The sequence below is a fragment of the Thunnus albacares genome, chromosome 1 (assembly GCF_914725855.1).
Source record: "Thunnus albacares chromosome 1, fThuAlb1.1, whole genome shotgun sequence".
Lineage (NCBI taxonomy): Eukaryota > Metazoa > Chordata > Actinopteri > Scombriformes > Scombridae > Thunnus > Thunnus albacares.
The window spans coordinates 23,483,965-23,501,807 of record NC_058106.1 but is presented as its reverse complement, the minus strand read 5'-3'; the positions used below and the strand labels follow the sequence as shown (position 1 = coordinate 23,501,807).

The following is a 17,843-nucleotide window of genomic DNA, read 5'->3' as shown; positions in this document are numbered from 1 at the left end:
TCCTAAGCCTACCATACCAGACTTCACTAAGGATAGTGAGAGAGATTTTTGCCAACCTGGAGCTGGCCCTAGACAATCTTCTGAACCCTTATGTTCAGCTGAGCGAGAAATATAAATATCATGTTCTCCTTGAGCATCTTAAGTTGCCTGAAGCTCAGATGATTGCTCAGCCTTGCTGTCATCATCTATAGCCTTATACTGCTACAGTGTGGGCCCTCCATTTGCAGTACAGTCAGCCCCACCAGTTAGCTCAGAGTGAGATAGTGGCAATACTTACAGCATCTGACATCAAAATTTGTGACTCACAAGGGTTTCAGAGCTTTTCCTTGTGGGTTCACCTGCTAGTGAGTATACTGGTATTGCTAGAGGGCCAAACTGACAAGGCAAAGTCACTGTAGCTACATTGAACCCATACATTCTAAGAGACTTGGCTGGATGGTTACAATCAAAGGTTCAGCAGAGGCTTTTTCAAACCAACTTGTCCAATGGTATCAGCAGGAGCAGCCAAGCAATAAACCACCCAGAACTACCAAGAATAAGAGTCAGGCAGATGTCAGAAGGGAGAGAAGGAAATAGTTGTTCTCCACAACATCTGTTCTGTACTCACCCACATTTAAGGGAAAAGCGTTCAGTTTGAGATCTCTCCCATCTCAGCACCCACAGCCAGATACCCATTCGACAGGCTTTCACTGCAAAAGAGATTGATCTCATTGAACAGACATACCCAGTTCAGTCTCTTAAGCACCACTACCCATATATAAAGGACATTGCTGTGCACACTTAGCTGGGTTGGACCCTCCAAGGTCACAAGAGTTTCAAAGAAAGTTGTCCTCCAGCGCACCAATGTGTGTTCACTGCTTCCACTAGTCCATCTGATTCCTTGCTTAGTCATGTTGAAAACCTATGGAAACTGGATGTACTACCCCCTCCACAGTGAGAAACACATTACTTGGTCCCAATGAGACAAATAGGCCATTAAAATGTTGGAGGACTGAACAGAAAGGGTCACTATTGATGTAATTGAGCGCTATGCAATTCCCCTCCTCTGGATTCATGATGCTCCCAAACTGAAGGCTCCAGTGGATGCTACCATGTCCAAACTAAGCAGTATAGAACAGAGGCCAGTAGAATCCACCTTAGGCCTGAAGTAGAACTGGTCCCCTGTTGTCTTGAACTTTCCACACAAGCCCCTGCAACAGTCCCCAGTGACCATGAGAAGGATCTCTCAAGTGCCTTCTTAACAATATGACCCCTTAGGGTTCCTTACACCCTATATCAGGGGTTCTCAAACTTTTTGGGGTCAGGGACCCCTTACAGGCAAGAATTTTTTTCCATGGACACCTAGAGATATGCTTGATTGGTAACACCGATTTAAGCATATGTTTAAAACCATTCGTACTCTTAGATGCCATTGGCACTATTTGTATTCTAAAACTTTCACTACTGGATTCCTCATGGGAGGGAGGCAATAAAACACCATCAATCATTCTGCACCACTTGCCATCAGTGGCAAGCAAAGCCTAAAGTCTCCCTTATGGCCAACCTTCCATCTGCCTGACTTAGGCTATTAAGCCCTCCATTCCTTGCCACAGGAGTGCTTTGGACTGACTCGGCCTTCTCATAGTCGAAAAGGCGGTGCATCTTGAACTCAACAACTCTCTGGATTCTGATGCATTTCTTCCTGCTCTCAGGAGGTTCATTTCCCACCAAGGTAAATCTATGGAGCTGCATTCTGACAGGGGCACAAATTTCTGTGGTGCTGAGAGAGCTTCAAGAAGCATTTCAGGCAATGGAACCAGAACTGCAGAAGAAACTTTGTGCCTATCAACTCACTTTTAAGTTGAGTCCTTCAAGCTCCCCCCACTTTGGAGGTATATGGGAGAGAGAGATTTGATCAGTGAAAAATGCACTTCAAGTCGCAGTTGTTCACCAACCAGTGTCTGAGGACATACTTAGCACTGTGCTGATAGAGGTTGAAGGAATCCTTAATTCCAAACCTTTGGGATATACCTCCTCAGATGTGGTTAACCTGGACCCAGTTACTCCCAACATGCTACTCATGAGATGGCATGATTCCACATTACCTCATGTAACTTAACACTCTTGAGCCCATGGGGCAACACTGCTGGTGCCAGAGACAAATCCTAGCAGATCAGTTCTGGTCACATTTTATTCATGACTACCTTCCTACTTTGCAATCATGGAACAAATGGCTAACTGCTACAGATTACCTGGAAGAGGACATAATAGTTTTTGTAATGGATCGTCAACTGCCCCAAGCCTAGTGGCCCATTGGCAAGATAGTAAATATCCATCCCAGTCCAGATGGACTGGTCAGATCAGTGAATATCCTGATTCAGGACCGGATCTACACCAGACCAGTTGCACGTCTCATCATGTTACTCTCACCGCCACCTTGACAGCATTAAAGGAATTCTGTTCCCAGTCACAGCAGCTGGGCTCCTGTCGGGGCAGCTGTTGTGAATTCTTTCATGCTGTCCAAATGGGAGCCCCTGGTGGAAAGAAAACTCACCACAAATTGAACTTATTCATTCCCCTGCTTGATGGCCAATTGTAGATAAGTGTGCTTCATGCCACTATATAAGGCCTTTACTCAGAATTGTAGATCTCTCTGTTCTCCTTCCAACCTTCCTGCCATGAATGTAAGCATATTATGTTTATCTACATTTCTTTGCATTTCTTTTTAGTCTGTAATATTTTGAGTTTATAATGAATTGTATTTGAATCCAGCTTTTAATAGTTTGATTAGTTGATTAGTATGTAGTTTGTAATATTAATTTTGCACTGCAGAAACCATGGTTTTATGGTTTATAGTTTCAATAAAATTTGAAATCTGCAACCATTGTCATTGTCTCTTTATAAACACAAAACACAAGTGTGTAGGTTGATTTATTAGTCAAATAACTAATAAGTTCTACTTACATCATAGGTGCAATCTCTGGGCTTTTTGCTGTGGATGGTGTGCACCAGTGCTAGTATAAGCAGGTGTCTTTTTCAGCTCTTGCCCAGTGGAACAACAAGTGCTTGCTATCTCGTCTTTCTTTTTAAAGAAACTGCCTATTTTTGGAACCTTTGCTTTTTCTTTCAATTTTCACCACTGAAACCTGCTTTTGTGTTTGTACTTCATTGCTCATTTCTCACTTAACTTACTTGCTATGTTGATTTTGGTATGCAGTAATATACATGTCCATAATTACCCAGAGTTCCATGCAGGCACACTTTTCACATTTAAATTTCACTTGCTACGTCTATACTGTAGATTCAGTGCTCAAGATGTTTGAGATCTTTTGATACAATAGTGGTGAGATAAAGAGGGGTTGCAGGCCTCAGTGCAGCTGCATTAACTGCATATATGGTAGTTTCACCACAGCTGGGACACACACAACAGAGACAGAAACAGAAGAGAGAGAGTACCAGCAGCTTGTGAGAAATGCCGGTGCCCAAGAAGAAGCCACGGTACTCCAAAGAGTAAATACTAGCAGTGCTGATACCGGTGCCGAGTACTGGCCCACTTCGAGTACTGCATATGGACAAAAAGAAGAGCTTTACTAAAGCAAGTTGTTGCATCATCTCAGTCAAAATTTTGTTTACATCTGCTTCCCCATGAGATCATGTGAGATTACATGAGGTGGTGCATGGCTACCTCTGGCACGATAATCTTAATAATATCCTGTAGTGTGTGATGTGTCTAAGACACCCTTCAATCTTCTGAAGGCTTTTTACAAGATTTTGGAATATGGCTGCAAGCTTTTGCCCCCATTTAGCCACAAGAGCATCAGTGAGGTCTGCACAGATGTTGGACAAAAAGATCTGACTCACAGTTGCTGCTCTTACTCATTCCAAAGATGTTAGAAAGGGGTTGAGGTTAGGGCTCTATGCAGGCCAGTCAAATCCTTCTACATCGAACACTGAAAAGATCTTAATGAACCATACTTTGTGCACAATTGCATTGTCAAGTTGAAACTGAAGAGGCCCCTCCACAAACTATTGCCACAAAGTTGTCACAAACTATTGTCCAAAATATTATTGTATGTTGTAGTATCAAGAACTTTCTTCAGTAGAACTTATTGGCCTAGCCCAAACCATGGAAAACAGCCCCAAACCAAAAAAGCACAAAAATATGTTTTTCTTTGCAATCTAATGTACATTAATGTTGTAAATGAGTATGTTTGTGTGTTATGTCCATTTTAACAGGACCCCAGGTAACAAACCAGGCAGCAGCCCCAGAGGTCACACTCCAGATGAGACCGGACGCCGCCATGATGCCAACTCATCTTCTGACTTGGCCAACTCAGTCACCAGTGACATGCTCATGGTAACACACAATATCAACACCATATATCTGCAGTCCCATGAGCCACATTTATTGATACTCATTCATTGTTGTCATTTCATCTGTTTTCTACACTGCTGAACTCATCTATATTAAGAGGAAGATGACTGCTGTCAGCAAAGCCTTTTAAATCATAATAAATGACATGGCTAAGAGACGTGAATGGCGCCTCCAGGTCATCTTTCCTAATCTGAGATGAAAGTTACATGCAGGCCTTGAAACAAGCAAGTTGGAAATGAGCCAAGAGGGAGTTAGACGAAATAATGTAAAAACCTCAAAATAGGGCTCATTAGTAATTAATCACCATTATACACACTGTCATAAAGGCGAGTTATATTTGCTTACACAATAATTAGCAATACTTATCAGCCTCATATAGACTGTATATGTTCATCATGTCTGTGTTTTTTATTTTTATTATTTTTTTGTATTGGTTGACTGATATCAGCTGATTCAGTCATGGTTCACAATGAGTGGCTCATTCAGAGCTGTATGGCTACCAGCTGACTAGGAACATCCAGTCATATTCATGCAGATGTACAGTTCTGCCATTATAACCAAACCTTTCTCAATGTCACTCCGCTGAAACACACATGCTAACGCTGTTTGCTGATGCAGCTCCCTCACAACCCCAACACCTCCAGATACACCATATGTGCTACTTTTTGGTATTGTTGATTTAACTAAGTTTTATGTTCATGTATGCAGATTCTGTTCTTGTTGTTGCTCAGATGCTTGGAAAGCTCCCCTAAGAAGGAAAGCCTTTTCCATCAACTGTGTAATTATTTGCTGTATATGATCAATTCCTGTGTCTCTGACTGAACTGTAGATGTTCAAAACTTACATCATTCTGAGCAGCTTCAGGACTTCAGGTCCATGTTGGCTTAAAAGTTGAGCTTGACATTTTAAATCTCATTAAAAATTGAAACTTCGTCTGCTGATGAAGACTGTATAAATCTTTGATTAATTGGATCTTGGGGGGAGATTGTTTTGTCAAATTAATATAAAGTTTGTGCTCTGGTGATTTGGCTTCTTTGGAGTTCAGTTAGGGTTGCTTTTAAAACTAACCTGACATATCATAACTGGTACTTTAGCTGACACAACTCACCTTTATAGCAGCATTTGTTATTGAGTTAGAGTTCGGTGTTAAATGATAATTCCAGTTTCTTACAACATGAGTCTTATTTTTGTAGTATTACTCCTATCAGTAGAAATAACATTGTACATACCAAATTAATAGCTGAGATAGAGCACAGATACATTCAGTTGGGGCGGGAAACACAAGCAGTCTGACTGTCATGCAGGTTTTAAACAAACCGTCAGTTTAGCTAAACCTATTTTATTTGGAAGATAAAACATAGGCAGTAGAATTATTTATGAAACTGTCTATTATCCATCATTCAGTCATTTTGCATAAGATGCATCTTTGTCCTTCAACTTACTGTAAATAATACATACTGTCTTAGTTTTGAAAAAGACAGTGAGAAAATGAATCCTACACACTTGCTTAGTCCTATGAGAAGTGTTTCCTCCTCCCAAGTTTTTCATCACTTAAAAAGTACTCCCCTCATCCCACTCAGCTCACCCACCTGTAGAGCATCGCAGTTAGTTATGGTTATACAGTATGTCAGCTATCTGAAACATACAGTAATCATCACTCTGAAGTGAGACACTGGGAGTGTGTCTTATTCAGTGCGGTTCGGTAATTAGCTGTGAAAGAACATGCAGTGCTGTGGGTGCTGCAAGAATATGGCAGAGATGGGTAGCAGTGTGTAATTATGTGGGTTTCATGGTGTGTCTGAGGAATTCACAGTGGTGCTGCTTAATGATAATACTCATTCTGGGCAGTTTTGCCAAAGGCGTCTATATATTACACAACCCTCCTTTCATGCTGAAAATACCCATCCTACACTTTTGAGCCACTTCTGCTGCTGTAAGAGAGGCAATTGGTAATGTACAGACTTTATTTTATAGACTGTATTTAAAAAAAAGAAAGCTGTGAAATGGCATCAACTTCAGAGTACATATACATCCAACCCTCTCAAGCGGCTCAGGTGATAGAGGTTGGAGGATGGTGGGTGGAGGTCCTGTCAGCTTCACATGGTTCTTATCGGGATATACTTTGACACTGCTTTCATTTTGTGTGATGCTCACAGAGCCATGGATTGTGCGGTGTGAACGTGTCTTTGCCTCGGTGTCATCACACTTCCACACATTTGCAGAGGTTTATATGTCCTTTATCTGTTGTAAGGATAAGGCTAGTAATACACTATTTTTTGAGAAGACCAAAACCAGCAACATATTACGTCCATCTCTCATTAGTTTTTGACTTCCCCAGCCTGTGGCTTACAGCCCCAAGCCCATTAATACCGTCTGTAGATATAAATCTGAAAACAGTTCATGAATATATATTTTCATTTTTTACAAAGGATGAATGATTTCCCAAGGCAGCTGGGTACTGTAGCTTTTATTAAACTCTTACTCAAACAGGAGTAAATTGTGCATTTGTTGAGGACTATTTTCAGCTGCAGATCTGGTGTACTAGCAAGTATTTACAGCAGAAGGAGATTTCATATGGGATCCACTCAGAATAAACTACATTGCCAATGTTTCTTGTAAAGAAGCAACAACATGTCACGCAGCGCATGGTGTGGCTCACTGAAGTCTACGGCACCGGCTCAGGAAATACTTGTTAGAAAGATGAATTTAATTTTGGTTTTGGTCTTTTCATGTTATTTGTTGACCCTAAAAAAGAGTAGAATATCACAAGACTTATCCTTTTTTCCCCCTTCCTATTTACTTTTGTGCAACAATAGATTTAGCATCCACTGCACGTGGGTTTTCTGGGTTCCAGAAAAAAAGAAGAGTTTTTCTTAGAATTCTTTTTTTCTTTTTTGACAGGCAAGGCAGTACAATTTGACATACGGAGAATATAAAATGTCTGTAGTTGAGCAATTTAGATCCCACTCATTCCCACCCACTCCCACCCATCCCTCATGTTTGTTATGGCCACCAAGAAAAAGGAACAGACATGAAAACATATACACAAATGCTAAACACATACTCAAAATAGAATATTAAAACTGAAGAAGAGGAGATTTTAAGAATTGAATGAGAAGGGGTGACGCTGGGAAAAAGAGAGAAATAGCAGAAAATGGGGAAAAGCAATTTAGGCCATCTGTTGGATGGAGGACTGCATAATGAAAAGTGATCATATTCAGCATGGAGAATGAGGCTGAGCAGTATCATCAGAAATATGTGGGGGAATACAGAATTGGATGTTAAATTTCTGGAACTGCTCCTTGAGTAATGCCTCCAGCTCTTCCCCCATAAGATAGCAGTTTTAAACTGGATTTTCCTCCCTCCCTCCAGGTCACGCCACCATCAGTCAGAGGGTCTGTCTGCCAACAGATAATCTGCCTCTCATCTCCACACAGCCATGCACACTTTGTGACCTTATCGCTCAGCAGACACCGACCATGTGACATAACATTATGCTAGTTTGCCATTTAGGAGCTTTTTTTATGTTGAAGCGCAGAAGTAGTGCCCCCTGTGGATTGGAGTCCAGTATTCCTATGAAGTGTGATACCACCTGTCAGCTCCTCTGGAAGTGTTTAATCTGTGTGTGAACATGCTGTGAATATGTCTGAGTTTGACCCTGTGGTTTGATAATAGTTATGCAACATTTTCTCTACCCTTACACACGCCAGTTCATTAGGTACACCTAGCTAAAACTAATGTGGTCTAATACAATAATGTAACGATGGATCCTTCCTTCATGAAGGTTACAATGTGCAGTTTTTGTTGAAAGTGTTTTAGAGAGGTGATGCCACAACTTTTTAGTCCAACATTACAGCTCACCCTAGCTTTTGGAAACAACCATCGACAAAACAATCTCAATTCAAGGCCCTTATACTCACTTGTTCTGGAGCTCTTGACCAGATCACATGGTCCTCATCAACAGTTGCCCTGGAGCATTCTGAGCAGCTCCAGGACTTTTCATTAAAGTTGATGTGAAAGTTGGCATATTAAGTGACTATTGACGTGTGATACCATCAAAAGCTCAAGAACAAATGAGTAAGTTGACCTTGAGTTGTTTTCAAGAATGAATTGTCAAACTCGACCATAATGTTGAATCAAATTCTTTTGAGTTGAGATTGTTTTGTCAATAGGTTTGTGCTGTAGCTGCATTGTATTGCATGATACTGAGTTTTTTTCCAATATTTTGCCCACCACATTTATATCAAAGAGGTAGATTAAATATTATAAACACTTCTCGATTCAAAAGCACAACAAACATAAACTAGCAGCTGAGTGTATCTTTTCTGGCTCGCTTCATTATGAAATAATGAAGTAGTGAACCTTAATAAAAAGTAATATGATATATGTGATATATGAATATGATAATATCAAGTGAAACATGATCTGACCTTGGCTTATAATTTATCTTTGATAGGTGTTAATTGTAAGAAGATTTTTTTCCCCCTCCAAAGATGAAGGTGCTCCTGAAAACAGTCATTTATCTTGTTTCAAAATAGAATATAAAACCAATATTATACCCATAAACACTGTATATACCTTCATCGCAATGTATCAACATGTGTCGAGTATCAAGAAGGGAATGAAAAATCGACTGTGTCTCCTCTTCCCCTTTTGTCTCCCAGTTGTCTCCGGGTTCGGAGGAAGATGAACACGAGGGTCCAGTGTGCGAGAAGCTGGGTCGCATTCAGTTCAGTGTGGGCTACAGTTTCCAGGACTCCACCCTAACCGTCAAAATTCTCAAGGGCCAGGAATTGCCTGCCAAGGACTTTTCTGGCACCTCTGATCCGTTTGTCAAACTCTACCTGCTGCCTGACAAGAAGCACAAATTGGAGACCAAAGTGAAGAGGAAGAATCTCAATCCCCACTGGAATGAGACCTTCCTATTTGAAGGTTTGATGGACAAGTAACAGAAACATGAACTTTGTAATTTTCACAGCACAGGCAGATACTCTTAACCTTTGCGTTTTGTTAAAATTGGCTTTACTTCCTCATTGTTTGAAGTCTCATAGACCCCACTTTTCTACGTATAATAATAATAATTGCAAAATCAGCTTTATTAAAAGCCAGTGGGTAGAAGAGTATAGGGTTGCAACTAACAAATATTTTCATTATCGATTCATCTGTCAATTATTTTCTCAATTAATCAATTAGTTGTTTGGTCTATAAAATGTTGAAAAATGTCAATGATTGTCTTCCAAAGCCCAAGATGCCACCCAAAATGTCTTGTTTTGTCACGACCAACAGTCCACAGCCTAAAGATATTCAGTTTACTATTGTAAAAGACTAAAGAAACCAGAAAATATTCACATTTGAGAACATGGGACAAGAGAGTTTGGGCATTTTTTTGTTGATCGACTAATTCATTAATTGACTAATTGTTGCAGCTCTAGAAAAGTAATGAAGTGGTAACCCTTCTCTTTGCCATAAAACTGGGCTTTAATAAAAATAAAAAAATATATATGGTGTATGGTCTATGTATGAACAAATACATTCTTTTTGTTTGTCACTGACAAAGAAATGTTCAGTCCTCCGTAGTGGTGTTATTTATGTTTGACTGGTTGACTTCTTGCTAGACCTGAAACATGTCATCCGTTCAAAATCATATTCATAAGCAATTCTCATGAGATTTGGAAAAGTCACAAAGTATCAAGGTGATAAAACAATGTTAGGTATGTTGATGTGTCTCCAGGACAAAGCATTAGAGCATTAGGGTTTAAAAAATGATTTTTTTGCTTTTTTGTACATCACTGTGATTTATCGGGACTGTTTTCTGTTTTCTACTTTAGGGTTCCCCTATGAAAAGGTGGTCCAGAGGACTCTATACCTGCAGGTCCTCGATTACGACCGCTTCAGCAGGAATGATCCCATAGGAGAGGTCTCCATCCCCCTCAACAAACTGGACCTGGCCAACATGCAGACTTTCTGGAAGGAGCTGAAACCTTGCAGCGATGGCAGCGTGAGTAAGGAGGGAAGAAAGGGAGAGGCAGGGAGGGAAAGAGGAAAGAAGAGGGACAGAGAGGGAGGAGGGGAAAGAGAAGACGGGACAGAATGTAACGGGTGATGTCATTCCTGGCTGCCGTGACGGTCCCGAGGGAGATGTGGCAGTGTGCTGGTGGAAGAGGAGATAGAGGGGAATATGGAGAGGGTGACAGGTAGACTGAGAGAACACAGGCAGCCAGAGAAAGAAACAGAAATACACAGTAAGCAACATAAGGGAGAACAATCTGAAAAGGCGGATGAAAAAAGTAAACAATTTGCTGTTGTTGTGTATGATTTCCCCAGGGGAGCCGAGGGGATCTGCTGGTGTCTCTGTGCTACAACCCCACAGCCAACACCATCACTGTGAGCATCATCAAAGCCCGCAACCTCAAAGCCATGGACATTGGAGGCACTTCTGGTATAGATGTTCCTTCATCTCCTATATGCTTTTTTTCCTTTATACATTATTGTTGCTTGCACTTGAATGACATCAAGACTAAAGAGAAAATTGTTTTTTTCCACTGCTAGAAAATTACATCAAATCCATCATAACACGCAAACTAACACTAAATATAAAGAAGGTAAATGGGAATGAGAAATTGTGAACAGCATGCAAACAGGCACATCTCCCTCTTCTCAGACCCCTACGTAAAGGTGTGGTTGATGCACAAGGACAAGCGTGTGGAGAAGAAGAAGACGGTGGTAATGAAGCGCTGTCTGAACCCTGTTTTCAACGAGTCCTTCCCCTTTGACGTGCCTGCCCACGTGCTGAGGGAGACCACCATAATTATCACTGTCATGGACAAGGACAGGCTCAGTCGCAATGATGTCATTGGAAAGGTATCTCCTTCTCTCTTCTTCGCTTCTCCCTTCTTCTTCTCTTCCTCTGTGTTTTTCTGACTCTGTGACAGAACCGTCACCACCTGATCACTTATTCAGTCTCTACTGACCCCTGCTGGAACACGCAGATTTCATGCCAATCATCAGCTGATCATCAGGTTGATGGTTGATACAGACGCATGTCAGTTTGTCCAAATTCACCAAACTTCAACCAGAATATCCCTTTTGATTGAAATGTTACACACATTGTATTATTGCCCAATTGCTGTTTCAACATTTCGATTATGATTTGTGAATTCTTGCTTGATGTGATAAGAAAAATACACTGTTTCACTGAGGATTGACTGCTCCATATCTTTTAAAGGATTTATTGAAGATTTAATATATTTTTTCAGTTAGTTAGCTTACAGGTCTGTCATTTCATAATCATTTCCCAATTGTTTTCCAGACTTTTTCCTGGAAAGAAAAACATAATTTGGTACAAATTCTATGGAAAATAGAGACAGTTTTGAGACAGTTAATTAGAGTAAAGTCAGAGTTTAGATAGTTGTAAGCAGTTGCTTATTTTCAGAGACAATGAAAGAATGTCCCCATTTAAACCTGAGCAAAGATTAATTCCTTTTCGTAATGCTTAATTTTACAGGTCTCTGAATTTTATATTTATTTCCTGGAAATGTTCTGTGTAATTTGCCAGTTAATAACGGTTCATTTTTAGGACATTTTATAGAAAGGATGGTGCCATTTGGTACAAAAAAGTGTTAAGTTGGTTTATTTGGTAAGTGCCCCCTCATTATATTTGAGTTATTAATTTACTTTTTAATCAATTCTAATCAATTCTTTAACTGACAGAAAATGCTCAGTTTCCAGTGTGTAGTTTTGTGTGCCAGACTAAATATTAGCATATTAGATTGTTTCTTAAAAACACAATGTCACAATTTCTGTCTAAAATATATGAAGGACCCTAACCCTCCAATCATATCTGTGTTCCTTTTAAACACTGGAACAAACATCTTTGATGAACTATTGAGTGCTCTGTCAGTCATACACATCCACAGTAATTACAGGTACCATATATGTTCTGCATCCTAACCATATACATTATCTTCCTACGCACAGTAGAATTAATATGTTGCCTATTATACCACACTCATGAATAACTCAAAACTGTCTGGAAGAAAAACCTGGAACAGTATTTCCGGTGACATGTACACTTCAGGAGTTTCTTCTTATATAAAGTATTACTCAAAGACGCCTTGTTTGATCTTTGTTAGTGTCAGCATTAGCCTTTCTCTGAGCATTTCAGCAAGTGAAATCTCTTTCTCTAATGGTGCTTTTTTTGCCCTGGATTTAAATTCTGATTAGAGTGGCAGGCTTAGTGGTGAAAGCAGGGCTCAATTTAAGACTCACAGTGAGATTTTTTTTTTACTTAATACTCCACAGTTTTTTGTCTTTTTTTGGAATGCTCTTTACAAATAACATCAATCTCACTCTAGTGTGACACTAGATACTGTACATGAGTTACATCCTCTCTCTTCCTCACAGATATATCTGTCATGGAAGAGTGGCCCTGCAGAGGTAAAACACTGGAAAGACATGATGGGTCATCCTCGTGCCGCTGTGGCCCAGTGGCACGCTCTCAAGGCTTGAGGGACCCAGCGACCAACCTGCCTACAGTGTCCCCCACCCTCCCCCCCGAATTCAGCATCAGCCTCTCAACCCCTGCCCTCAGCACATATCTCCTGCTCACTAACTGCAGTCATGGGCTGCAGACAATGTGTGTCATCTCTTTGTTCTCAGGCCTCTTTGATATCCCTTGCCCTCAGTCCTTGTGACACCATCCTTAAATTTCACCCTTGTCAAGTTCTGATTCCCACTTGACACCCCCCCCCCTTCCTCATCCCTTTGTCTGAACTTGAAAAAGGTCTTTGATGTCTTCACTCACTTCCTCCTTGTACTGTCTTTCTATGAGATTTGTTTTTTTTTTCAAGATACCCCTCAGTCTTTCTTCTTCTTTGTTAACCATTCCCTGTATTAAGAGCAGTACCTCTTGCCACCCATGAATACAAACTACCAACCAAAAATGGATCAAACTGATATTCCAACCATTTGTTCCTTTATGGTGGCAAGACGGGCTGCATTCACTGACCCATGGTATCTGTTGTTGGAGTGAGGAGTCTTCCACTCTGCTCCTCGCTTTCTGTCAATGTCCTGGCACTTTGTTTAAATCCTCTTCTGTTTGTTTCACTATTCCTCCCCCTTAAAATGCCTGAAAAATCAGGAAAACCAACACAGGCAATGAAAGAACGGGACAGGCTGTATTTAAAATGGAATCGGACTCAACTCATGTTTGATCTTTTTCACTCTCTCTTTCTCTGGCACCACTGTAATAATTCTCCCTTGGCTGGAACCCTTTGTCGTCTGTGCGTGCTGTGGGTGATGTGCTGTAACCCCAAATAAAGTTCTTCAACAACAACAAAAAAAAAAAAAGGATACGATGACTGAACGTTTAACGCCAGTCCTTAGGGCAAGTGTAAAAAAAAAAACAACTTTCCTATTTTCTTGGAAAAGAAGCCCTGATGGACAGAAAAAAGAGTTAAGTGATTGATGTGTTATATTTTTGTTTTCAAAAGAACTTAGAGAATCAACCTGTTCTTCCAGACACAGAAAATAAGCAAAAAGCCAGCTTCCATAAGTGTGGAAGTGTAGGTTAATGTATGTGTGCGTGTATGTGTGTGCGTGTGTGTGTGTGTGTGTGTGTGTGTGTGTGTGTATGAGTGAGTATTTTGGAGTTGCACAGCTAATTAAAGATATTGTTGGAAACTGCATTGCCCCTGATAATAATGGTGAAAATATGTTACTGTTAGAATTCATGGTGTTGAAGATAGCTGGAGACCTGGGGAGGTCACTATGGTTAAAGGGTGAGTCCACCTAAATCACAGACACACATATAGTATTTTCCAACTCATCCCTTGTGGTATTGAGCCGTGCAGTTAGTTTTAGATGTATCTGCGGCTGAAATGTCTGCTGCCATCCCTGTAAAATGGAGGTGAATGGGATTTTGTTGTGGATGCTCACTGCATATAAAATGGCTTTTGAAAAACTCAGCAGCAGCTTGTCTTCTCAGAAACAATGTCCTGGTAAATCGGGATAATCCACAAACCTCATGGTGAATGGTTTTCTCTGGAACTAGAAAAAAATAGTCCCTTTTCAGTGCTTTGGGTACTACAGAGAAATACATACACGTAGTTGACTGGTGGCAGTGGTCTCAGTGTCAGATATACTCAGATTATAATGTTGAAACCATCTGCATTACGAGCTTTTTCTGGAGCTTTCAACAGTATCTCACAATTGTCATCAGCGGATGGAGTTTGGTCAGTTGAATCAAAGATCACACTGTGATAAACAGACTGCTGAACCCTCAACATGCACACAGTGGCAAGACACTGAAACACACCAAGCCCATGTTATCAGTAGAGGGGCCAAAAGCTACACCATCCCAAGGAAGACCAAACAAAAATTGCTGGAAGCAAGGACTGCTCAGTGCCGCCCCACAATTTAAGCACTTTAATGCAGTGCCACTGTGTGCATGTCTGGGATTAAACAGTTTTTTCCAGGAGGTTCAACTGAGCAAACTCCATCCATTTAGGAAGACCGTGAGTTGAAAATCTCTAGAAGAAGCTAATTAGTGGACTTTGAGTTAAGGTTTTTGGTCAAACAACTGTTTCTGAGGTCAAGGATAAAATTCAGTGCATGTTTTTTGTGATTCTGGTGAACTGACCCTTTATGGGGGCAGGCAGTAAATTACTTTTTTAGGGGTACAGATGGTCACGTACCAAAAAATCCATTAAGATTAAGATTAAGAAAATGTATCAATCAGAACAATTTATCCCAGTCACCCATGTTACCACGTGTCTTATGAGCTGCAACAATCTGTGCATCTAACCTGGAATAAGGATTAAAAAACACTATCAACATTTTCTTTTATCCCTTTTTACAATATTAGACTTTTTTAGATTTTGTTTTGTTTTGGGAGTCAAACTGAGTGCAGGTCAGTCTGTCAGTCTTCCAGTTGTTTGCTTCACTGCTCCAGGCAGAACCTGAATGTGACCTCCCCCAAGTCCCAAATGGACATGTGCTTAGTGAATGAAAGGAAACATATGAGAGTAATAATATCTGAGGGCGAAAGGTCTTTTTTCATTCCACTGTTTGTTCACATCTACTGTGTGTGTGTGTGTGTGTGTGTGTGTTTGTGTGTGTGTGCACTGTGCGTGAGGGTCAATATTTGAACTTTAGTTTGTGTGATTGTATTTACCATGAATCCCTCTGTGTGTATATCTGCACTGAGTTCTATTTTGCCAGTTTAATACAGAACAACATTGTTTACCGTTTTTATTCTGTATGAAATGATCCAGATGTAAAAAGAAATATGTTTTTTTTTTTTTAAAGTTGTCACTTCTAACGAATCACTGCACTTGTTGATGACAATGCTGGAACAAACCTCTCTTCATAGCAGGGTTATTTTCTCCACCTGTGGTTTAGAAGGATCTTAGTTTGGGAGGAGGCCAATCTGTTATACATAAGCTGAGAGTGAAGGTCATAGGAAAAATATCACAAATAAGCGTTACAGCAACCCTAGATAAAAACCTGTTTTCTTTCACCGCCATACAACTGATTTTGAGTTTAGACAGAAGCAGCTACCAACACTTTGTCCTATCTGTCCTTCCTATCTGGTCTGCTCTGACTCGTCAAGGCCATAAAATGATGAAGCTCCTTAACATTGCAGCTGACATTCCCCCAAAACCCCACCGTCATGCACACATGCTTTCTGGCACAAAGTGTTCTGTGTGTGCCTTATAAACCCCACCACGCCTTGCTCTTCACCATATGCGCTCCCTAATCCAAGTGTCAGGGAGGGGGGTAGGAAAAAAAAAGGTGAGACAGGAGATAATCATCACCTCATTGCATCATTAGCTACGTCTCAGGTCAGAGCAGAGCATCGGAGCATCCCAAAATAACCAGGAACACAGTCATTTGTCTGTCCTGATGGCCCTGTGTGATAAACAAGGAATTATTATGAGTGCTGCTGAGAAAGCATTACATTCCAAAGGCTTCGTGAAAGTCATCACAATCAATGCAATTCCAAATATCGGTTAAAAAACAGTCAGGGTTTGGTATGTTTTAGTTTTAAGAAATCGAGCAAGAGTCGTCTTTCTAATATAGTGACACTCTTCACTGGCCAAATACCATTATGCTGGTAAATTTTACTGGACAAGCTCGCATTTCTGATTTTGGGCATTCTCTTTGGGGACTGCTTGTATCAAAGAGAGGTTAACCAGCAACATTTAATTTATATACTGTACAAATGATTGTGAAGTGTCCTGTATGAAAAAAAAAGAAAAAAAAATCATCAGTATTTACTGGGGTTGTTGATATCTGTTTGTCCTTGGTATCACTCAGCCCCCTGTTTCACTCCCTTTTCTCTTTGTAGTTACACATCTGTGGGGTGCACAATGTTAAATATCAACCATTTATTTTTTTGAAATCTGTACAGTGTATATAAAAATATAAATGTGTATATAAAACAAAGATACTTCTGGTATTGTTATGAATTTTTTAGAAGCTTGTTCTTCTTATTTCCTCAAGTCTTAAATGTACTTCAACATGAAGGTTTATTCAGTGGTCCTGCAGGGAACAATGATGCAAACCAGCTCCCAACAATTGTTGTTGACTGTGAAATTCCTTGTGTAAACTGGGAGACATTAGGTGCAATTTTCCTCTAATTTCACAGGGACTTGCTGCTAACTCAACTGCCAATCCCAGTTTAGTTTGATTTGGGGTGTTGATATCATCAACTTCTTTTGTAGAAGTTTAATTGCAACACATGGCCCAGCTGAAAAAAGCCACACTTATTACAGACACTGCTGGAAATAAATAGCCATCTTTGCTCTCTATCTCCCTCTCTCTCCCAGCTCAGGCAGAAATAGGACCTGGATTTTAAGGGTAATTAACATGGATCTTTAGAATTGGTGCTGATCTCTAGAATTAAGGAAATTGCCTGCTCTGCGTCCTACACAATACATTTCACTGTGTCTACAACATAAGATAACATCTGAGAGAAAATCTGTGTTGAGAGGGGGTGTATGTTTAATTTACCCACTTATCTAACACTTACATCCCCAAAGTTAAAAGTGGAAGCCCTCCTTTCTTACCAGTGAGAGCAGTTTCCCTTTGCGCTCCTGTGCTCGCGACTCTCAAGCAGACATGGGAAGACAAGATGGAAGGCCAGGGATGCTGGTGGTGGTGGTGCTGGTGGTGGAGAGGAAACGAGAACATGAGATTGAAATTCCAGGGGAGCAGAGGGTGACAGCAGAGCTGAGGATAAAACAGAGAGCTGTCACGACACAGGAAGCAGCAGTGGAGGATGACAGGAGCGCTGGGCTACAGATAGGCACAGTGGGTGTGCGTGGGCAACTGATGAATATACACTCTAAACAAGCCTCAGAGCAATAAAGATGTGAATTCTGCTCCCAGTGCACGTGGCATCCACAGGTGGCATCTTTTCTTTTTCTTAAAGGTGGGGAATTGTCAAAAGTCAGCAAGGTTCTCATCTCACTACTGTTAAAGTGTG

General features: G+C 40.6%; 1 protein-coding gene across 2 annotated transcripts in view; it reads left to right on the top strand.

The window, feature by feature from the left end:
* The window catches only part of LOC122981779 (synaptotagmin-7-like), a 38,058-nt gene extending 21,302 nt beyond the window's left edge, over window positions 1-16,756 (top strand). For both annotated transcript variants that reach the window (XM_044350548.1, XM_044350556.1), the window contains 6 exons: window positions 4,216-4,336; window positions 9,019-9,286; window positions 10,183-10,352; window positions 10,679-10,793; window positions 11,016-11,215; window positions 12,758-16,756. In XM_044350548.1, the coding sequence (XP_044206483.1) occupies window positions 4,216-4,336; window positions 9,019-9,286; window positions 10,183-10,352; window positions 10,679-10,793; window positions 11,016-11,215; window positions 12,758-12,862 (979 nt within the window). In that variant the 3' untranslated portion in view covers window positions 12,863-16,756. The remainder of the gene's footprint in view (window positions 1-4,215; window positions 4,337-9,018; window positions 9,287-10,182; window positions 10,353-10,678; window positions 10,794-11,015; window positions 11,216-12,757) is intronic.
* Window positions 16,757-17,843: the final 1,087 nt, after the last annotated feature.